The 24529-nt window shown below is 41.2% G+C and overlaps 1 protein-coding gene across 3 annotated transcripts in view; it reads left to right on the top strand.

The window, feature by feature from the left end:
* Window positions 1–23500, top strand: part of LOC102937175 (WT1 interacting protein) — a 116315-nt gene extending 92815 nt beyond the window's left edge. For 2 of the 3 annotated variants that reach the window (XM_037877862.2, XM_043526276.1), the window contains 5 exons: window positions 6395–6457; window positions 11530–11660; window positions 12998–13049; window positions 15780–15848; window positions 19143–23500. In XM_037877862.2, the coding sequence (XP_037733790.1) occupies window positions 6395–6457; window positions 11530–11660; window positions 12998–13049; window positions 15780–15848; window positions 19143–19295 (468 nt within the window). In that variant the 3' untranslated portion in view covers window positions 19296–23500. Of the gene's footprint in view, window positions 1–6394; window positions 6458–11529; window positions 11661–12997; window positions 13050–15779; window positions 15849–19142 lie in introns of those variants that run through there. The other variant, XR_006285204.1, reaches the window with a different exon arrangement.
* The last annotated feature ends 1029 nt before the right edge of the window (window positions 23501–24529 follow it).

The following is a 24529-nucleotide window of genomic DNA, read 5'->3' as shown; positions in this document are numbered from 1 at the left end:
GTGTCCCGAAGAATGTGTTGCAAAATCAAGTTGATCACATGCCAGTCATCATTTCACTATCCTTTTCCTTGGTAAGATTCTGATAAAAAGGCCAGGTTATCTTTTCCTGTTCTTAATGTTACACTGAAACGTACATTTGTGTAACTGAAGTGCACTTAAAAGGGAAATAAAGTTCTTGTAGTTGTGTGTAACTCATGCCAAACACTGGGTCAATAGAGCACACTAATTTTTTCTGTTTGAGAGTCAGAAAAAATGCTAGTGAGAAAGTGGTGCTTGCCCATTTCTGAAATAATTGTTTGTATTAGCTGGTGTGTGTTTTGAATTGAATTCTTTCTGACACCTGTTTTTGAATAAAATTGCATTAATGTTTTAGGAAGATAAGTTCTGACGTACACAACTTCTTACCCATCATCTCATGATACATAATTTGTGTATCTGAAGTAAATGGTATTACATCTGGAGCGAGGTGCTACTTAGCATGAGTAAGAACTGCACAAGTTGCCCCTTAGCAAGTACTGAAGCGTCAAATTCTTAGGCCTTCATTGAATTTTTCTCTTTCCTTATTCAAGCAAAACTCCCACTGACACCAGTGAAATGCTCTTCACATAGAACTAAGAAAGAAGTCACAATTTGGCCTCTACCTTATAAGACAAAAAACAGCCTCAGTGGGTGTTGGGACATGGGAGGTCCTCAAACCTCCAGTGTAGCACAGGTTATGCTGTCTGCAGAGGTCACCAGATGCCTAACCACTGAGGCAAAATTCTGCTCCCAAGGAGTGTCCTGCTTTTCAGCAGAGGTCTGTGCACAGTTTGAACCAGTACTCCTTGCTCTACCCAAAGTGCATGGGCAGGGGAAGGAAGGCAGCTGAGCACTAATCAGAGGAGTAAAGCAGAAGCCAAAAAAGCAGGAAGAGGGACTGATGCCATAGTGTGGGAGCAACGTGAGCCAAACTCCCAAACTGTCAGCAAGACAGGGCAAGGCAGCAGGACACAGAGTATTTCAGGGAAAATGCAGAACACGGTTCCAGACCATTCTGCCTCAGTTTAACCCCTGCCACGAGACTCCAAAAACCTTAAAGCCTGAGAAGTTCCCATTTTGTTCAGTGCAGTTTAATAGCTTCATTTAATTGTGTGTAAAATAAATAAAAAAGACCATCTGCATAAAGCAAAATTTTATATTCTTTCCCTCTCCGAACGTGATCCCATGAATTTCTTGCATTGTTGTATTCCATGTACTAAGGGTCCCACGCAGAGAGCAAACAATAAAGGAGAGAGAAGACAGATGCTCTGCTAATGGGAAACCAAGGAGCAGAGACTCTGAGGGATTACAGACTGCCTGGGGTTGGAATACATTATTAGCATAGCACCCAATTCAGAAATGAGTTTTCCGAATTAAACGCCTGAAGCATCTTGGGAAAAACTCCTGGTCTACCCTCTCAAAGGCCTTTTAAGCATAAAAGAGAAGAAATCTCAAATCTAGGCTGAGTGGATGAAATTCAGCAACTTTTGCAGTGCCATATCTGTGATTTTTAAATAACTTCCTAACATTACTACAGCCAGGTCACCTGCAGTATCTGCCAAAATCTAAGGTATTTGATCTTTTCCCACTAACCTTTACTAGTTTTTAAAAATCTCCATTGAGAAAGCAAAGGTGTCTGCAAGCCTCCATCGGAGAGAAAGCAATTTTTGTCACAAGCACACCGGGGGGGGGGGGGGGGGGGGGGGTGTTGAGGGGGGGAGTAGCAGCATCCACTTCATGGACATGGTTAGGCATGCTAAGAAGACATAATGACATGTCTCTAATTTAAGGTAGAAGGTCCTGAAGCCTTTTCCAGATGTATTATTTCTCAATATGTTCTCTCTTTAAACTTCTGATGCGAGCATCAGGGTTTAAAAGATCTGATAGCTGAGGCTGGTTCAAGAACTGATTGCAGAAATGAGAAATTTCTCTCAGTACTTGGTGGGATTACCCTCCATGCATAATTATTCATTAAATGCCCCAAAAGCATTGTTAATTTCTTTAGAATATGTTGCACGTTGGACAGAGGAGTCCTTAAAATTTGAGATCATCGGGGGGGCAGGGGAGAACAAAACAGATTTAAGTAATCTGGGCAGAAGGTGACCTCTTTTTTCTCTCCCATTGAAACAAAGGCTTTTGGGAAAAATCATTAGTGATTTCTGCCTGTTTGGTAATCAAAGGCTGGGAGACAGCAAACAAAAGAAAGTTCAGCTAGCTAAGGCTTTACCTTTTACTCTTGAACTCCAATATAATTTTCAAGATCTGTATATTTACAAAAAGAACTACCTGAGAAGCTAGAGATAAATAATGCATGGATTATCAAACTCCTGAAACAAGGTATTGACTCTTGCACAGAAAATCACAGATTATAACATCATCTGGAGAGATGGGTGTAAATAAAGAGTTAAATGGGGAAGGAAAGTTAGGACAAAATTGAGATCCCAGAACAGTAAATTGTTAGCTCTCCAGGATCCATTTGTTTTCTTTGTATTTTGGTAAGGAGTATTGTACTTTAAAGTCACAAGAGTGGGAGTGAAGGAGGATGGATGCCTTAGGCTGAGCATTGAATTTCAGAGCTTTCCTCTGCTTGTGTAACAACTTTAACATTGTTCAGTGTTGTTCATGGTATTAGTTACAAAAACCAAACACCTCAATGTTTGTGAATATTCAAAAATGTGTCTCATTTATCTTGGGTACATACTGTACATGGGCCCATGCAAGTACATTTCTAGTTCTAGAAGAGTATGTAATTATATTTATCTGCTTCAGAAACAGTAATAGGAGAAAAAGTCACTGGCATGTTCAGAAAAGCTAAACAAAATCCTCTCAGTGAATTTTAAAAGATGGCCAAATATGTGCAGTGTCAGAATTATAAATTCTTGGTACATAAAATGTAAAATAAAACAGAGCTGCATGTTAATGAAAGCATTGAAACCAGTGGTGTCTGTAACAAAGGCACAGGCAAGTAGCCCAAGCCCAGGAGTAGGAGCCAGGAACTCTTGAGTTTAACCCCACCTGTGACTCTCTTGTAGATCCACCATCACTATGGTCTGAGTGATTTATGGACATTTATCCACCCAGCACTCACATGAGGAAAGGAAATGTTCTCTCCATTTTGCAGGTGGAAGAACTAAAACATAGAATGAGATTTTCTAAAGCACTTGAGGTTATCTAATGGTTCCCATGGAAGCTATTAACTTCCTTAGGAGCCAAGTTAGACCAACCAAGAGCTCTTTTTGAAAATCCCACCCAGTGGGAATGAGAGACTTATCAAAAACCATACTGGGCTTTGTTGCAGGAACTAAACCTAGTTCTTTTGAGCCCTAGAATTATGCCTTAAGTGCAAGACCATTTTTGCTCTTCTTCAGTCTTGAGCAAGTCACAACTTTTCTGCCTCAGTTTCCTCACCTGCAACATGAGGATAAATATTACTTGACAGGAAGGTTGTGCAGTTTAGTATTAGTAAAGCACTTTAAAGAGGAAAGGTGCAAAGTGCCAAATATTATTACTGTTTCAGAGTATTGTGTTTTGTGCTCTGTGTTCCTAGAATTTAAAACCTAGAACTGATGTGTGAGCCCTCCATCTTTAGCATAAACACATGTATTGCAGGGTTGAGTTATGAATACCTGGCAAAAGCCATTTATTGTCAGAAGATAATACAGATTTAATAGAGCAGTATCCACCGTGCTGCTTTACTGTAGAAAAAAGTGCTCCTGAGAGGAGAGGCTATCATTCTTCTCCATCCTATATATATTTAACTCACCAGGGGAGACACATCCAGATCCTAACTCTCATTGAACCAAAAGGTTTCAGGCTTTTCCGGATCAATACTACGATCAGAAAAGAGCACAATATAGGAGTAAAGAGGGTCATTTCACTGAGCTCATAAGATAGTTTGTCAATATGATTTGTGCCATTTTGTAGCATTTTCTTAAATTGGGTAATCATTCTCTTGTTGCGTTTTTACAAATACAATTCCCCCACTAGAAACAAATTATGGTTTTAATTTAATAGGTTTAGTGATATAAACAGAGATTTGTGTGTCAACAAAACCCTGCCTTCTGACAAATAATGTAATTTACAGCAATCCAGACAGCAATAAATGACATTAACCTGACCACAAGCCATTCAGTTCTTTGGGAATATGGTCCCTGTTAATCAATAACTGGGTAAATGCTCCTTTGCATTCCTTATCAAATGACAGCCAGATGGTACTGTTAAATTCATTCTGACAGGGTTTTGGAATTAGCTGGGTTTATACTATTGTTAATCTTCTGCTGTCTGCTCAGCTAGGACCTCCCCACCTGTTTCCAGCAACCCCTGAGGTCGCAACCTTAGGAAACAGTCTAGCCAGATGGTCATTCAGATACAGTGGAACCAGTGAGATTACCGGGTAGTAGCAGCATCTTTATCTGCTGGAATAAGAATAAGAAAGCAAATATTTTAGTCTTAAAGCTGTTGACAGTAAGGTGGGGAGCGGATCCCAACCATTTCTCTAGGTCTAGACAATTTCACACTAATTCCATTACACAATGCAGCAAAATGACTTGCAGAAATATATGAGTAACATTCTATGGACACTGGTGTATACGAAATAAACAGTCTGAGTTAGTCATTTGTTACAATTTAAAAGGTTTAGTTAATCTAAGGGGATTTTTTGTTTTTGTTTATCATTACATGTGCTGTATTGTCCAATACATAGGAAATATTAAAGCAGACAAAGAGAAGGCTGTGAGAATTGAAATAGCATATTATTTAATTAGCAACGTATTTGTCCATTGTGACATGTGAAAGTGACTTCAGTTTATAATTGTTTATAACCGTGGCCCCAATTTACCACTTATCTGGAAAAATAAAACAAAGAGAATGTCTTGCTAGTTTAGGATCTAATCCAGTGATCACTGAAATCAAAGAAACAGCTCCCATTAACGTCCCTGGCAGTTGGATCAGGCCCTTAGGCCTTGTCTACACTACCGCGGTAAGTCGACCTAAGTTGCGCTACTCCAGCTATGTGAATAACGTAGCTGGAGTCGACATAGCTTACGTTGACTTACTGCGGTGTCTACACCGTGCTATGTCGACGGGAGATGCTCTCCCATCGACTTTCCTTAATCATCTCGTTCCGGTGGAGTACTGGAGTCGACCAGAGAGCGCTCTGCAGTCGACTTAGCAGGTCTTCACTAGACCCGCTAAATTGACCCCCACTGGATCGATCGCAGCAACCTCAATCCCCAGTAAGGGTAGACATGGCCTTAGTCTCTGTTAGATCCATGGCTGTAAGAACACACCATGCTCTCCAGGCCCAAAGAGCTGGGCTGTGGCACATGATCTGCATGTTGAGATCCTACCCTTGGCCTCATGTTCCAAGTCTAGCTCCAAGACCACAGCACGTTTTAGATGAACTTTGCTATAACCCCAAAATGTTCAAATAATCAAACGTTCAACTTACTGTGCAACCAAACGTAAACAACTGAGCAATCATTCCCTGCGATAGGAGAGAGGGCACATGGAGCAGTTTGTTTATATTGGACTGAGGAGGGGGGAGGATAAAGTTCAGCTACTGCAAATATCAGTTTAAAAATTACATGTTTGGAGTCCTTCAGGCAAACTCTATGCTATAGGGTATCACTCAGTAGGTCAGCTGTCAGGCTGATAAATTGGTTTACGAATATGCATCTTAGTTCCCCCTTCTCTCAGTCTCTAAACAAGACAGGGTGACATTCTGACCCTATAGCACTTAATGGGAGTTTTGCCATTGAGTTGAACGAAGTCAGGATTTCACTCATACATCCTTACCCAATTTTTATCTTTTTGTAAATACACTTTCATCTGTCCAAAACCAAAATGGAGTTATAATCAAGATTTGAAGCGTGTAACTGTGCCCACAGTCCCCATTATCATAGAATCATAGGGTTGGAAGGGACCTCAGGAGGTCATCTAGCCCAACCCCCCTGCTTCAAAGCAGGGCCAATCCCCAATTTTTGCCCCGATCCCTAAATGGCCCCCTCAAGGATCGAACTCACAACCCTGGGTTTAGCAGGCCAATGCTCAAACCACTGAGCTATCCCTCCCCCCATTATCCTCAATGGGAACTGCATGCCTGGATCAGAGGGCAAAACTAACTCAAGCTATTTAAGACTAGTACCTGAAAATGTTCAAAGTATAGTGTGAAATCCTTTGAACCAGTGTCTTCCAAGAGCATTTCAAAGTAGGCCATCAAAAAAGTATTTGAGCCGACAGCGCAGCTTGGTTTGTTTCATCCCAGGTCAGATGGAAAAAAACCAACACAGCATTCAGGCGACGGGTGTAGTTTCAGAAGGAAAGGAAGCGAGATTAGCAATTACTAACAATCCTTTCTCTTCTGTCATTTGAACAGTATTCGGGCTTTCAACAAACAGCGGACAAGTGCTTTGTTTGTGGACACCTCATAATGGAAATGGTAAGAGAGTTAATTCCTTAATTGTGGAATACATTTCTGTTGATGCATTTCAGGGAGTATATTATAATGTGCGGTTTGCTTCTGACCTAGTCAGATCATAGCCGTGTCTCCACTACTGCCAAGGACATTTTAATCAAGGAATTATCACGATTAAAATGAAAATAAGTTCACACGGTGTTGCCATTATCACTTAAATGTATAGAGAGGGCCCTTCTCCTCTATCTGAACTTGTGGAACTTTGATGTTACTGAGAGGTCCGCCAAGCAGGGAGGAGGGGATATAGTCAGCTAGCAGTGAAAACACTTTGGTACATTTTAGTATCACGCCATAAAATATAGAATCTTTTCTGGGGGAAACAAAACAAAGGAATGCTGTATAGCTAGGTGAAACAGCAGGAACCGTATCATATGAGAGGGAGCGTGGTCCACTGGTCAGAGATGGGGGAACAAGGAATCAAAAGTTCTGAGCTCTTTTCCCTTCTCTTGCATTGTGATCTTGTGCACCTCACTTAACCTTTCTGTGCCTCAGTATCCCCTTCTGTAAAATGGGAGTAAGAGGAGGTTACTTACCTGTATCTGGAGGTTCTTCAAGATGTGTAGTCCCTATTTGTATTCCAAATGTGAATGCGCATGCACACCATGCGCTGGAACAGCTCTGTAGCCGTGTCTGTTGACCCGCACATGCATCTTCCTCATGTGCCCAGGCAAGGCAATCAGAGGTTGTGTGGGTTGATGCCGCTCTCAAGCCCTCTTACTGCTAAGCATGTCGTCTGCAGCAGCGGGGATGGAGAGCAGGGACTGGAATCCAAATAGGGGCCACATATCTTGAAGACCCTCCAGTTACAGGTAAGTAATCTCCTCTTCTCCTTGGCGTGATGGTCCCTATATGGATTCCAAACGTGGGTGAGTAGCGAGCAGTGATCAGCATGAAGGTGGACACAAGGACTCGCAAGAAGTCACAGACTGCAAAACAGCGTGACCGATGGCCGCATCAGCCCCCGCTGCCAGAGCAATAGCGTAGTGAGAGGTGAAGGATGGAGTTCCACGTGGCTGATTGGCAAATGTCCTGCCATGGCAATTCTGCGAGGCAGGTCAACATGGTGGCTTGTGCTTGTGTGGAGTGAGCCGTGACTCTGGGAGGTGGAGTTATGTTGGAGAGAGTGTAGCATTTGTAAATGCAATGGGAGATCCATCTGGAGATGCGCTGCGAGGAGAGGGCTTGGCCCTTGCAGCGTTCGGCAACAGAGTCTGGGTGAGGCATGCCCACGTGCGTTGGAGGTAGAAGGCCAGTGCGTGGCAGACGTCAAGAGACTGCAGTGTCCTGGCTCTGTTGGAGTTGTGGGGTTTGGGATAGAAGACTGGCAGGTGGTTGAGGTAGAACGCGGACACCACCTTAGCGATGAATTTGGGGTTCAGGCATAAGGGGATCTTGCCTTATGGAAGATGGTGTGGTAGGGTCAGCTATCATGGCTCTGTCTGGGGCTTCTTAGGAGATGGACCAGCCAAGTCCACCTGCAACTCGCCCGACCTGGCCCGGCTCAGCTCGGGGAGGCAACACTGCATTTAGAGGCTGTCCCAGACTGGGATCCAGCCTTAGGCCCAGGTCTCATAGACATTAAGGTCAGAAGGGACCATTATGATCATCTAGTCTGACGTCCTGCACAATGCAGGCCACAGAATCTCACCCACCCACTCCTGCAATAAACTCTCACCTATGTCTGAGCTATTGAAGTCCTCAAATCATGGTTTAAAAAGACTTCAAGGTGCAGAGAATCCTCCAGCAAGTGACCCGTGCCCTATGCTACAGAGGAAGGCGAAAAACTCCCAGGGCCTCTTCCAATCTGCCCTGGAGGAAAAGTCCTTCCCGACCCCAAATATGGTGATCAGCTGAACCCTGAGCACGTGGGCAAGATTCACCAGCCAGATACCCAGGAAAGAATTCTCTGTAGTAACTCAGATCCCACCCCATCTAACATCCCATCACAGGCCATTGGGCCTATTTACCATGAATAGTTAAAGATCAATTAATTACCAAAATCATGTTATCCCATCATACCATCTCCTCCATAAACTTATCAAGTTTAATCTTGAAGCCAGATAAGTCTTTTGCCCCCACTGCTTCCCTTGGAAGGCTATTCCAGAACTTCACTCCTCTGACCGTTAGAAACCTTCGTCTAATTTCAAGTCTAAACTTCCCGATAGCCAGTTTATATCCATTTGTTCTTGTGTCCACATTGGTACTGAGCTTAAATAACGTCTGTGTCTCATACTCACGGCGGGGCTCCTATCTATGCAGAACACTAACACACTACAAAAACAAGAAAAAATTAGTATCCACAGCAATATACACAAGAAGGAATGGACAGCCAACTCTCCTAGCGAGGCTAAGAACCAGGAGCAAGGGGGGTTCCAACTCTGAACATGTGGCGGTGAGAGGGAACTGGAGCGGTGGCATTCCGCACGGCCTCTCCTAGCCTCAGCTGCACAACGCTGACGCATGCAAGGGTCAACAGACACTGCTACAGAACTGTTCGGGCACACGGCGCACGTGCGCACCCACGTTTGGAATCCAAATAGGGACTAATCACTTGAAGAATACTTACCGGGGCACAGCAGCGACACAAGGCTGCACTGATTATTGTTGGTAAAGGACTTTGAGATCCTCCAGTGGAAATGTAGTTGCTATTACTACCAATCCAGGAGAATAAAACTGAAAGGAGGGAAAAAATTCACAATTTATAGATCCATGAATTAGTACAAAACCTAAAGGAGCCACACCACAAGCTCTTTGGTTATACCACTGACAGGACAAAGAAGCTGGACTTATTTTCTGGGGCTACATGCTGTCCTTCTGTAACAGCAGCAGTCCCCCCTGCTGGCCCATCAGCAGCTCTTGCTCTCCCATTGATTTACACCGTTTACACCCATTAAAATAAATGAGTGCTACCCATAAATCCCCCTTCTGTACATTGATGGGAGAACAGACCCCAGCAGACAGCAGCAGTGTGGCCCACAAAGCTACGAGCTGATTTGATGTCTCTATTAATGAGGAGGGGAGCTTACAGCTGTGGCTTGAAGGGAGCTAGCATCCAGAACTGATTTTTTTTTTTTTAAAGTGAAAGAAAAGGGGTATATTGAGCCAAATGCACCCTCTAGAGTGAGACCAGGGTTGAATTTGGCCCAAGCAAAAAGTCCCAAACAAAATGGATTAAATGCATGTTAAAGAACTCTGTAGACTATAGCTGAGTGTTAATAAGATTCTAATACACCAGTGTTTTCCTCTTGGCTTAAAATGTATTAAAATGTTAGCACACAGTTGTTAAATAGCGACTAAATTGCAAGCACTGACGTTTGGGAGGGTCTGGAAATGAGAGTTGGCTGGGATGACTTAGCTAATGAGGATTCTTGCTCCTATCTGGGTGCCCCGGTTGGACAAGGATATTGTTCGTTTTATCCTGAGAACAAATTTCTAGAGCTGTGAAGGAGGGGAAGGGTCATTTCAGGAGTCCATAGTATCTAGCTGGTGGAGCTCTGTAGTGGGAAGCTTGGCAGGTGATCATCTGCCTTCTCCTATCAGCAAGCATGCTACAACAAAAGGAAATATTGCTGTGAGCTCCAGAAATTAAGCAGTCTTATTTGGCTAATTCCTTCAAGCCCTTCCCCAGTAATGAGTAGGAAAACAAACATGTCTGTGCAGTAGTGGGAATCCTGCTTATCATTGCACAAGGTAAAAAAAAAAAAAAAAAAATTCAGACCTATGACACCTCCACAGACTTGGGCCCGAAGCTGCTCAGTAGTTGGAATTGCAGTTGACTCAGTGGTAGTTTTGTGCCCTCAATGTCTGCAGAGTCAGATCAATGTAATAATTGGTCCATTATCTGTATAGCCAGATACCAGGGCAATGCATGTGGTAAAACACAGATAGAGAGAGAGAGAGTTTCTGAGTAACGACAGACATGCAGATCAAATTAAACTTGGTACCCAGTCACTGACTAGATAACCCTAGGGTATTCTTTAAAAAACACAATTGGACTGTAGTTCATACTTTTTCCTAGGCACTGAGTTTTATTGATTTGAACTTTACTCATAAAAATATTCACAGGGCTTTAGGACCTTAGAGGGGAAAGGATCTTTAACTTGTTAGCTTCTCAAGACTGAGCTAGGGGGGAATGTACTGGCAGATACGATTTGAAATTGCTTTCAGAAGGTGTCACCCACAAAAAATATCCAATGTCTGATGTAACCTGTTGTGAGCTGCGTAACGTAACGGTATGGGAGGCAAAATAAATTCCCAGTGTTGCCCCATATGCCTGGCACAGCCTCCTTGAAATACCACCGCTGCAATGGAAAGGTCACCAGCATCAAAAGGGGGTATAGAAGGGACTGTGCTGGAAGCCAGTTGCTGAAACACTGATTGGCAGAATTTCAAAAGCCTGTGACAGTTCTGAGGTTCAGTGAATATAAACTGATACTAAGATAGACCTGATCAGCCTGTAAAAGAGAGAGCCATCACTGTGACAGTGAAGTAGAGGACAGCTGGGCTGTATTTGTGGTGGCTTAGAACAACTAGTAAATATTTGTAATTTACCGTTTTTCATAGATTCATGGATTTTAAGGCCACAAGGGACCATCTAGACTGACTTCCTATATATCACACGCCATTTACTTTCACCCTTGTATTGAGCCCAGTAACTTTTGTTTGGCTAAAACATACATATCTTCCAGAAAGGCATCCAGTCTCCAACCGAAGACATTTTTACTTTCGGTTGTGCATGAAGAGTTCTGGTTTAATGTACATCCATTTGCAATATCATGCCTCCATAATGAACGGTGAAGCTACTTTCCCATTTTACTCCCAATTTTCACAGTCCCCTAACATCAACAAGGGCCTGGTGCAGAGCCCATTGAAATTAATGAGAATCTGGATTTGGATCAGGCCCTTTGCTGGTGAAGCCACAAAGTCAATATTTCTTCCTGAGGAGCATGCCGTGATTAAAATTTAGAAATGCTGATGCACGGGGAATGTTGTCTGGAAAACAAATACTCTCATTTTGTCATCTGGCTCTTCTTAAGATCTTACAGGCTCTTGGAAAGTCATACCATCCTGGCTGTTTCCGCTGCGTGGTCTGTAATGAATGTTTGGACGGAGTCCCCTTCACTGTAGACGTGGAGAACAATATTTACTGTGTCAAAGACTATCACACGTAAGAACACAGATGCATTGACTGCTTTTGAAAAGTTGTTCATATTGAATCATCTTTGCAATAGACACTGATTTCAGTGGGAGCTAGGTGCCTAAATACTTTTAAAACTCTGGCCTGGAGTCTTACTCCTATTTGCCCCAAGGCCCCTTTACACCACTCTGACAGCATAAAGAGTCACTTACATTTACATCCACTTAAAGGCTACTTTATAGCAGTAAAGAAGCATCAGGCCTTATGCACGAACCCTCTCCTGAGGGGCTGTTGAGGTTTCTCATAAACTCATAGGAGTATGTGTTTGTGTGCACACAGGTAAATCCTCTGTTCCTGTCAGAGCCAAGCTCTATTAATCATGGGTAGTAATGGAATATAATGGCCCATAATATTCCAGTTAGGGTTAGAATTGCGTGTGTCATCCTGATGACAACTCTTTGAATTGTGCTGAGGTTCAGTAATCACTCTGGGACTCCCTTCTGTCAAAGAGAATGTGAAGGCTCTTAGGTACTGTCACCGCTATATCACAAACCATGGGCCCAGTCCTGCAATGGGATCTACTAATGCAGACCCCTGTGCCCAAGAGGAATCACACTGAAGTCAACAGGATTCCAGATCCACTCCAATCCATCCCAGCACAGGAGTGGAGTGAATATTAGCACAGCTGCTCTATAGCACAGTTGTAGGTAAGAATGCTTGACCAGTTCAGCGTGAGCGGCTTACCCCCCAACCACCACTTATAGCCAACACCTTTTCTTCAAGCCAACTGCGACTTCTGAACACAGGTGTTAGAGCTCTAACCACAGAGGAAAGCTGTTCAAGCCCTGTGATGGACAAAGTCCTGGAATGATCTTCGCCATACAGTCCCTCTCTCTCACTGGTTCCCAACTTTTTCCATACTGAGAGCCCCTGGAACTCCCCCTCCAGTTACTTGGGACCCACTCGTCTCCCATTTAGCAGTAAGAGGAGGACAGGATGGTCGTACTACCCTGATACCTGTTGGGTCACAACCCCCAAGTCAAGAAACACTTCTCTGTCTATACAGGTTCATGGAGGAAATGGGTATTGCATTTATTAATAAGAGTGTTGGATTCAATAGTCAATGGAGGAGGGGAAAAGGTACCTGTTGATGTTTGAGAGATCTGACATAGAAATAGAAGCAAGAGGTAGAGATAGGCTTGAATCAGCCCCTTCCCGGATCCAAACTTTCGCAGAGTTTGAATTCCTGATTTGGATCCATATTTTGCAGTTAAAGCCCATCTCTAAAGAGAAGCTATGCTTGAAATGCTCTCAGGGTTCTAATTTTTTTAAATTTAATTTGAACATTTTCTCTTCTTGAATCTTAGTGTTTTTGCACCAAAATGCGCTTCCTGTAACCAGCCAATTCTACCAGCACAGGTATGAAGTTTTGTGGGGGGGTGTGGGTGTGTGTAACTTGTTAGATAATGTGGTTGTTTGCATATGGACATTTTTCAAAGATCTGCTCAAACACAGTAAGAAATAGACACCTTGGCTATTCAAGACCCTTTCCCCAACCCCAGAATGAACTGTATATCTAATACAAAATTAAACACAGCTCAGCAATAATATAATTCTTATACAACTCCAAGAGTCATAATAATCATAGTACTTAGCAATTATACACTAAAGCACTTTGTATCTTTTGGGTGCTTCAGGGGTATTAATTAACGTTGCTGTACATCTGATTCAATTCAAAGCCCTGGCTAGAGAACTGAGAACAGACTGTTTATTTTCAGAATCTCTCAACTTCCCATTCATTCAAGAAGTACACTTTGATTGCTAAATATGATGTTAGCTGTTAAGATATCCAGGCTCCAAACAGGGGATGATGGTAACATTTGCCCTGTTCAAAGAGCACATGGCCTCAGCCATGTCACAGTGGCATGGATGAAAGTGCTGCAGAAAGTTGGCTATGATGTTTGAGGCAGAGCTGGGGAACCAGGTATTTGAGATGGATCTGAAGCAAAACGCTGGTTCCAAACCCCACCAAGCTTTGGGCCCATCTCTGTCTGGTGAATTGAAACCAGAACTCCAGAACCAAACCTACTCAACCTTTCGAGGAAGACAAGGCTTCAGAGCTTGTACAAGCAGCACTAATATGGCCTGAACGTTAAACTGATTTTCAGGACAGAATATCATCGCTGTTCATGGTAATGGATATGACAGACCTTGTGTTAGTTTCAACCTGCTGCACAGAGAAGTGAGGATGCAAACTAACTGTAGGAAAGAGGTCTTACCAAACCGTGCAAAGTGAGGATTTACGGGATTTTATTTTCAATAAGCCCACGAGCAGGTGCTGTTTACTTAATAAGAGTTTACTTTGCCAAAGTTACACATACACAGCTCAAGTAATTTGTTATAGGTCTCCCTGCCAGTAGTTACAATAATGATACCAGAACTATCTTGGGGCCCAGTCCTGTAAGCAGCCTCCCAGGAAGTGCTGGGTTCCCCCAACTCCATAGAAATCAATGGAAATTGGGGGTGCTCAGTGCATTGCAACTGTAGCTCCTGGGAAGCAGCTGGTGTTTCAAACCCATGTTGAGTATGAAATGTATAGGGCCTTATTCGACCACCCTTACCCATATTGAGTAGCATCTTACTCTGTGAATAGTCCTATTGATTTTAAGAGGGTACTATGCAACATGAAAAGAAGTGGCAGAATCAAGGCAATAACAGCAGGACTGAACTGAGCAAAACCAAAATTCAGATTTATTTAAATTGTCTTTGACCAAATGGTTGAATACTTTGGCATTTGATCCCTGCTTATGTGTTTATCTTTAGCTGGAAGTGGCACTTTGGCATAGAACAACATTTGTACATGAAGAGAGGATCTGTTCACCCACATACCTTCTTATTGTCCTGTCTGCATGTGACACTAACGCATACTCTGCTGGTAGTGACATGAAAATGGCATAGAACCAGCAGCACTCTTATCGTCCAAGAGGCAGTGACTAGTCAGCTCGAGGTTATAGTCCAGGGCCTGACAATTCTCTCCCCCCCCCACTTACTTCCTGGTGCACGTTCCGTGTTTCCAGACTAATAGTACGCATTGTGCAGGCCACATCATGTTCATCCCATAACCCATTGAGCCTGTGTCTGCCATGCACAATGGGGAATGTGACATGCCATAATTCTGCTCCTCCAATGCACATCAGGTATAAGCGCCACAATCTTACACATATTGCTTCAGTGAGGTGCCTGCATCTCTCATACTTGAAATGCTTCTAAAGAAGAGCCTGCGACAGCATGCCCGGATTACATGTGTTCTCTTTAGTCTCATCTATTTCCCTGTATTTTGCATATTACAGAGTAACCCTTCCCCTAAAAGCTTGGCCCGTTCTACCTCATCCTCTGACTTAGCTGGCAGTTAACAAGACTTGCAGCAAACCTCCTCCAAGCACTTGATATGTGTTACTTCAAGTCTGGCAGGTCAGGTAATGACTTGCCTGCCGCTCCTCTCCATAGAGCATCAGATGTGACGCAGGCTGTAAGCACACCTGGAACTAGAAACAATTCAAAGCAAAATTTTAAAGAAAGCTTCATTTTCAGTGGCTCAGAAAAGGAGTTGGTGAAGTTACCTGTGACGTACGTGCTGTTTTACAGGGCCTGGGTTGGCATACGTGCACTAATGCATGTGTACCCACTGGCCAGGGTACTGCCCACTCACATAGCTAATAGTTGTGCCATCTGAATATGCAAATTTCCAGCTGGTGGTGATAGTGTGTGTGCGCACGCGCAACTGTTGGTGGAAAGTCAAAGCCAAAGCAGCTGCAAAGAACAGAGCTTAATAAATAGTCGTTTCTGGTTGGTAATTTATTCCAAATCCTGGGTTCCCTTTGAAAATGGTTCATTTTCAAGGAGAGTCCTAGGAACTTGTGAACCGTGGGCCAAATTCTGATCTTTGAATAGACATGAGAAGTTGCCAATGACTTCAGAGGGACCTGTGTGCATGTGAAGCTGAGGTCTAAACAGGGGGCTCCTAGAGATGCAGGATACCTACCCTGCCAGAATAATACGATGTTACAAACTGTAAGCAACAGGTAGAAAATTGACAAAATGCCACCTACATTCCTAATCTGATTTTTTTTCTCTCTATTTTCAAACCAGGGCTCTGAGGAGACCATTCGAGTGGTGTCAATGGACAGAGATTACCATGTGGAATGTTATCACTGCGAGGTAAACCTGTAGCATCTCTGCCACTGAGTTGGATCAAGGCAAGATCTGGCCTTTAGGAGCAGAGGATGCCTGAGTGCAGCAGTGAATCAGTGGCTGGGCTTTAGATGGTGATGTGGTCCATAGTGAGTAGTTCCAGCTGTCTGCTGGCATGGTCTGTCTTACTTGGCACTAAGAGCAAAGAGGCAGAAGAAGTGGGAGGAAGACAAGAGCTCTTCAGAGGAGTTTGTCAGGGACAGTTTTTCAAGTGAGGGAGGGGAGTGGGGGAGAGGAAGGCTAAGCTAGGGATCCTGAAATTCAATGAGTCAGTCTACCCCAGCTGTCTCTCAGATGGGCAAGCCATCCATTTCTGTTAACGTTTTAAGAAAATAACTTTTTTAATCAATCATAGGAAATCTCAATATCCAAGAGATGGCAGCTCTCTCGCTTTCTCTCCATGCCCCCTCCCCCGCAACTTTATATTAGAATGCCCCACTGAGGATTTATTTTCAGTTCTCTTTCGTTATTCAGTTCACCATTCTCCCTCCAGCTTGAAGCAAGTCAGCCTCCCTGCTTTCATCCAGGATGGCTAACTGCATTATGTTCATAGATAACACAGTTAGACATCTGCCTGCCGTGGGCATATGTACCCACACACCTTCTGGGGGTGGTGTTCTGTCCCATCTAGTGGCACTGAGACCACAGAGAGAGAGAGAGAGATGAATGAGTCTGTTCTACACCTGAGCTAAGGGCTATATGGCTTTTAGCTCATGCACTAAGCTCCAAAGGTCCCGCCCACTGACAACTGGGGTCTGTCAGCGTGTTACACATACACAGATATTGGACAGGAAAAGCTGTGGGCTGTTTTACAGGCTGGACTCAGGCTCCTTTGAAAATGGGGCCATTAAAATAGTGTATTTCAGCTGTCAAGGTTTCCAAAAGTGACTTGGGAATTTTGGAGTCATTCATTTTTGGGTACCAGGTTGAGAGACATTAAAGGTGCTTGGCTTCCAGAAGAGCTGAGCACCTGCTCCTGAAAACCCTTTCAGATGTCAGCTTGGGCACCCAAACTCACTAGTCCCTTTGGAAAGCCTTCTAACTCAGCAGGAATTAAGTGTTCATTCAAAAGAAGAGGCATATGAAAGGAATTTTCATAGTGTTTGTGTTGCAAACCAAACAGCAGTTTGTAAATCAGTAGGGCTCCTTTTAAAACTGACATTCATTAAGAGGACAGCCTTTTTTAGGGCAACTTTATATGTTTGTGCAGCAAGATAGGAGAAAAAAGAAGAGGTGGGGGGCCAGGTATATTATTAGCATTTGGCATTTCTTTAGTGAATCCCAAGTCATTAAAACTCTAAACAAGGGACTGAACTAACAGAGCTTTGCCAGTGGGTAGCACGCCTGCTGCCATGACTGCAATTCGATACAGTGCTTGGCTAGCAATTAACAAACCTGAGCCCAGACTCTTATGTCTCACTCCTGGTTTATTTCATTCTCAGACCCTCATCAAATCTGCTGTTCAGTCCACTTTTATGAGCCTGCTATCTAGTCTGTCATGATTCTAATTCAAGCTCTGAGGCGGATGGTCTAAAAATAATTGGGCATTCAGAGTTTGCATTGTTTACCTACACTGTGGGGAACATTTGTCAATATAGCGGAGGCTATAGGAGGAAGATAGATCTGCCATATTCCAGCTACTGTGATTTCTTTACAGGGAAGTGTAATACATTTTAAAAAGGGCTCTATGGTGGAACTGTGTGAAAATTTCCTACCTAATTAAATGGGAAAGAATGTGTGAGATTCATTTATAAACTGTGATGGAAGCTAAGTCATAAAATCTCAAGTTCCTTCCTGTTACCTCTGTATTTCCTAACTTAATTTATCAATGTCTGGCAAAAAAAAAAAAAAAAAACCAACAACAACCCAAAACCAACAAGATTTCCAACAATGATCTTTTTTCTTCACCAAAGTGTTCTCTTAGATTACTGTAATCTTTTAAGTTAAGGGATATAAAATTATTAAGTAAATATAGATTATTGAATTATCTGAATAATAAAAGGTCCCTAAACTTTTATAAAATGCTCCTGTATTGCCTGAAAGCACATTAATACCTTATTCTTTCTTGTACTCTCACTTTAGAAATATGACAACTTCCATAGCTTACGGTAAAATGCTCAAATCTTAACAGATCACATTTAAAATATGATTAATTAAACTTTGCCTCATCTTTGATATTAAAAATATAAGGTGAGGAGCACTGAAAATTATCTAGTTGCACATATTGCTCAACTTCTTTGTCAGGATTACCTAGAAGCCGGAATTTCTATGTACTCCCTATACTCTTTCAAAATCCCGAAATCCAAAACCTCCATGATTTGCCCGACCTCAACTGGCATGGATAAGTAACCAAGAGACTCTCTGAACACAAGCATTTCCCTGCTGCAGCACACAATTGTCACCAAGGAGGATTCCTATTTTGCTTGGATTATTTTCTTTTTACCTCTGGTTCTTACTCTTGGCTGAAATTATTTGCCATTCTATGGAGGTATTTTGTAAATAAGACCCAGACTCCCACCCCCCACAGATTTTGTGCGAGTCAGTTAGAATTTCAGTGGGAAAAAGTTGCCCGCTTTTTAAAAAACTGCTTTTAAAATATGGCAACTTTACTTCATCTAGTCTAAATTTAATCTGAGAAACGTACTATAGAAAGGGAAGAGACCTACTTAGTGAGATGCCTGAACTGGAACATGAGGCCTGACACCCATTGAACTTTGCAATTTGCCTCATATCTGTAAGATATACCCCAACCAGAACAACAATCTTAGGAAGTCCGTTCTGCATCACAATTCAAAATTCAAATGGGTTCTCTCTCACCCAAATGATAGTCTGTCTTTACTCGGCTCTTCTCTGGTTCTCCATCTATCTCTGCTCCTCCTCACTCCAAGTCCAAAATCATTCAGCTTGTCTGACCGGCTCCATATTTAAGAGGTCAGCGCGTGCTGCCTTACCGTGTGATTAGTCTGATCTTTGTCATGGCTAGACCTATGAGGTGGACTGAAGAAAATAAATGCAGATGTCAACCTGAGAAGATATGCCACAAAATTGCATAAATTTCACATTCCCTTAGATTTCAGTGATGTCACTCTTAATTTAATACATTATAGTCAATGTCCATCTACCAAATAGTTCTGAGATTGCTGCAGTTAACAGGAAAGAGAGAACAAGAGACACCTTAGAGGCTTCAAAGTCTGAATGATGTTTTATTGAAATGACAATCAGTCACTAGTTAACTTGTGGATGTGTGTTTGTTTCTCTTAGGACTGCGGTCTCCAGCTCAACGATGAAGAAGGCCATCGTTGCTATCCTTTAGAGGGACACCTACTCTGTCATGCCTGTCATATTAGGCGCCTCAATATCAAAGTGCCACCACATCCACCTCCAGGCTATCCAATGCATGTTACAGAGCTCTAAAAGACACTTTCTATAGCAATGAATCATTAGAAAGAAGATGGAAGAACTAAAAATGACTTTCCAGTTTTTAAAGATGAAATTCCTCTAATAACCATCTAAACCAGCTAAGTTATTTATTTTTTTTTAAATCATATGTCAGAGGGCCTCTATGATCATGTCCATGTTTCCATTTACCTTCAGCATTTTCACTGAGACACCACTTACTTGGAAAAAAAAAAAAAAAAGTGTGCACCGCTGAACTAACTGTATGCAGCAACATTTCCCAGTACAGTGGTACGAAAGGCTCTGTTCTACACTCCTTGTTTGCTTCATTCCAGTGGGAGTTTTGCCTGAGTAAGAAGTATAAAATTCATCCCCCAAAGTTAGCAACATACATATCATAACAAGCGTGATAAGATAAATACTAGCATTTTAGCTAGTCCCATTGCATCCTGGTCTTGGAGAATAAACATTCTAGAATACTTAGATTCCCAGTAGTAGTTAATAGGAAGCAAAATAAATATATATTTTAGTAACAAAAATCTTCAAACATGGGTTAATTGGTGGTATTCACACCTATGAAAGGCTTCAGGCCAGTGTCTCTTCCATCCTATTTGCTATCACAGTGATCCAACAGAGTATTTAGCCTGCTGCAGAAACATGACAGGTGTCTTCTATAGGAAGCACATTACAGAAGAATGTGTCCATTTGAAAAGTTAAGATTATTTCATAAAGGGTTATTGCATATGAAGAAAATTCTGGCTCTCCATAATAACTTGCCATTTACATGCTTGGTTTTTTGTAGCTTGTAGTGGCACGAGACTAGCCACAGCTTTGAAAGCATTTGTCATATTCTTCTGGTGATTTGGCACTTACTAAGCAGTCCATCTTTTAAACCTGTTTTGGTTACTAGGTTTAGCAGTCCTTTTGGCTATGCAAGGAGACATTTCTGTGTCTCGATCCTACTTGTTTTATACAAGACTTCATTTGTTATAAACTGCTTTGCAATTTTTTGTCGTTACATTTTTTAAATGGGCAGCAGTTTTGTCATCTTTTCAGTTTGATGTGTTCTTTTCCAGATGTAGTTTTGAATGATTACAGTGATCATCTTCATTTGAAAACCAAGCATGATTTAGCAGAAATAATAATTTAGAGTTTCAGACAATTGAAACAGAAATTGGTATTTTATAACAAGTATTAGATGTACGCAGAATGTACACACTTTCATCTTTTGCATAAGCTTTTACAATAACCTCAGAAGTCTGGGGTAATATATATCTTCCATATAGGAAGTTAGATGAATCTTTTTTTAATGTTTGTTTTCTACTGTGCGTTGATGATTTACACGCAATCACACATCTCTATGTTTAAATAACAATTCCATGTATTCTCATGAGAATTGAGCTACACTTTCCTGAAATTATTTTATAGTTTGAAATGTGGCCATCGCTCCCTTCCTTAGATAGATTTAATTATGACAAAATTCTTTTACTGTGGATTAGGTGGAAATATCAGGCAAGATTCTCAACACATGTAAATTGAAAGAACTGTAGTGACTTCAATGAAGCTATGCAGGTTTATACCACCTAAGAATCTGGCCCATCAGTTTTAGGATTGTCACATGTTAAGTTTCATCAAACTAATTAAGGAAATAGCTATTTGGCGACTCCATTGATGCAATAAGGCAATTCAGGATATGGTTGGAAAGCACAAGGAGCAACCAATGGGCTCTGATTCCTGAATGGAATAATTAACTCATGAGATTCTCACTCCCTTTATACAGCTTTTTGATATTCCAAAATATCTTTATGGTAAAAAAAAAAAAAAATACATTCATTGATGATGGAAAGAGATGAATGCAACAGTTCAGAAACTGCTGCTGAATTGTCTGGTGGGCAAAGATTAATCTGCCCTACTGGATGCTCCTCAGTAAGTCCAATGCGCCTTTAACCAGTCATTTTATAATTAATAGCTGGCTTAGTTAATGTGACAGCCATGTTTTGGAGCACTGCTAATGCTACAAATAACCTTTTCCTACAGTGGTTGATCCAATGGTTCTGATTTTCAGGAAAATGAGAAGAGGGGCCCATGTACAGCTTTGTGCATTTATTTGCACTACCTTTGTGTGCAGAGTTACTATGATTGCACGCACAAAGATGACCTGCAAATAGATGCTTGGGCCTCTCATTCCTGAAACCTAAGCTGTAAAAGGTAAAAATTAACCTTCGCACAAATCTGACTTTATTGAAGTAACTTGAGGAATTTCCCTAGTATTGAAAGTATCAAATTGAGGGTGTCAAAGCTTCAAGGTAAATATTTTGTATTAGTCACAGCATAATACTTTTCCATTTCACAAAACAGCTTTGGGCTTCAAGGCATTGTATTAGCATGAGTTATTGTTTAAAATATTTGTATAAACCCCCGACATTAAGAGAAAAAATATTAAAACATACAGATGATTTGGGTCTGTTCACATGAGCAGGCCAACCCAGAACAGTGCTTTCTTCTAAAAGGTGCATTTGCTCCAGGTGACGGGTAGCTAGAACTTAATAGAACCACAGAAAACAGAGATGAGAAACCAAACTAGGTCATTTAGACCATCCCTCTGCCAGTTTATTAACTAGTGCTAGTCTATTTAAGTTTGTAAATTTTCACTCCTGCATTGCTTTTCAGTGGACAGCACTATCTAACATGTACATACAGTTCTTCTTCGAAAACTATCATCCTTTAGAACAGAATAATACTGAATTTCACATTTTTATTTTTCAGTTCTTTCTAATAGTTCTACTCAGTTCCAATATGTGTTAAGTATCTTCATGGTAAAATGTTGAAAAATTATGTTTCAATATAGAAAGAGCAGTTTGTTTAAAACCAGAAAGCAGCAGTTGTTGTTCCAGTATTTTCTATAGACAGGGGCATTCTATTAAAACACCAAAATTACAGCTGGCTTTTAGAGAGATGAGGTGAGGGAGGTAATATTGTTTATTGGACCAACTTTTGGTGGTGAAAGAGACAAGCTTTCAAGCTACACAAAGCTCTTCTTCAGGTCAGCTGGCTTTTACACCATTAATAGAAGAGCTGGAGCATAGTTGGTATAATTCACCTATTATTATTATTATTAAGAAAGAATAAGGAGAAAGCTATAAGCAAATCTAAAGTGACATGCTGTACAATTTAGTATTAATGACCGTTCCTGTGCATTTTACCTCCTGTCTGGGGAATTGTATAAATGAAAGCGTCTAATGCTTTGCTTAAGGAGTATTCTTATGTCAGTCAGTTCAACACAGATGTAAACTTCCCAGTATTCATTTTATAACATGATTATTTATTGGAAACCTTCTCGGTGTACTGTACTTTCAGAATATTTCCATAAAGTTTCAGCATTTTACAACTTGTTCTCGTTTCCATCATGAGAAGTCAGGACTACACCTTTCATGTTTCATTTTTGTGGAAGATTTCTACAGTGTCCCAAAAGAATGTGGCCATTTTAGGAGATTCACAGCGTCCCTAGTGCACTGGAAGACAAGTTCCAAAGAAATGACCAAAATAGTGATAATTGTGGGGGGTGGAAATCTCAGATATTTGAACTTTCAAAAAGGGGTTTTTGTATATTTTGTAAAGTGGGGCTTCAAAAGTAAAGTATGGATGGAGGAGTTCTTTAAGACAAGAAATTCCAGAACAATTAAGTAAACCAAAGCTCTAAAGGAGGCACACAAAAGCTGCTTTCTTGTGTTTCAAGAAAAGTTTTTAAAAGTTTGTGATTCATCATGCAACTAATGCCATAACTAGAATATATAATTTGACTTAAATTAAGTTTTCCTTTGAGAAATATTTTCATTTTCTTTAAAAGAATATAGTTTCTTCCAAGAACTTGGACCAACGTTGATTTTTATTTTGTAGGAAATATATAAATGCCCTGTTTGTATATCATGTAACTAGTTTACATGCTGCAAATATACATTAGTTTAACTATTTTTGTATATATCCTTGTAAAACTTCTAAATGTGCTTCTTTGTCTTTTAGTCCCTAGAATGACTTGTGGTTTTTATGTTTCAGTGTTTGATTCCCTTGATTGTTGAAGAAAAAAGGTTGGGAAATGTAGATTTATTTATCTAAAGAAGCAGCTACTTGCTATCATCCTAAGTTATTTAATATTAAAAGTCAGAAGTTTCATTTAACCTTAGATGTTATAATCTGCTTTTTTCAATAAAGACATTTTGTAGTTATCTTTGATTTTGTAATTTGTTGCCTGTAAATAAAAAGAGTTTATTTTGATTTGTTTGCCAGTAAAAACATTTTAAGAGATCCTTATGCTGCTTACAGAAATGCCAACTGATATTAACTGATTACAGCTGTATTCATGAAAGTGTTTGGTTCTTTAGTGCAAGTATAAATAATTAAGGTCTAACATATGCCCATAGCTAACATTTTGCAGCTCCACTTAGAAAAGAATTTAGCCACTTTGGCAGTTTGTAATTAAACCTATTTGTAATTAAACCCAGTCCAGCTATTTCATATTTGTAGCACTCAGTTTAGATAAACACATCCTTCTCAGGGCACCTATTGTTTCGTAATGCGCACACTTCCATCAGAGAGGCACTGGCCTGGGCAATAATCCTGCAAAGGCTAAGCAGGATCAGGGCTCTGGTTTGGATAGGTCTCTGTATTTCCCTGATAACAACCACATTACCCAGTTACTTTGCTTTATGAGCGTGTCAATGAGTTTTAATGTTAGCTGCTCACATTGACAGATTGTGTTTTATCAGTTTAACACTTTTGCTAATCTTTTTATAGTGGCCCTCTCCTGCAGGCAAGTGAACATGACTCTTTTGTGGAAGATAAAGGTAATTTCTCTTCCCCCCTCTCCCCCCCACTTTGGATATTCTACCCCTTGTAATCTTCAGATTATCATTTTTAATTCCTGAGTCTCCTCCTCTCTAGACTATTATTGTCCTTATTTATCCTTCCCATCCCATCCAAGAAGCTTTTTCAAAAGCTAGTGCTACTGTTGGCCTAATGGTATGAGCCGCTAGTATCAGGATCTTGAGCTCTTCCAGCCTTGAGCAAGGGACAGGAGAGCTGCAGGACATATACAGTGTCATCTAGCCCCCTATATGGCAGATCTATTAAGTACTGATATGCAATAAGACACCCTTATTGATGGCTTTAAGCTGCTGCTAATTCTGTCAGATTTCACTGGTATGTCTTCAGTTGCACAGGCGCCTATGGCAAGCTTTACAAAACATTATGTTTCT

This window comes from Chelonia mydas, chromosome 12 (assembly GCF_015237465.2).
Source record: "Chelonia mydas isolate rCheMyd1 chromosome 12, rCheMyd1.pri.v2, whole genome shotgun sequence".
In the NCBI taxonomy this organism is placed as follows: domain Eukaryota; kingdom Metazoa; phylum Chordata; order Testudines; family Cheloniidae; genus Chelonia; species Chelonia mydas.
This window is presented reverse-complemented; position numbering and strand designations above follow the sequence as displayed.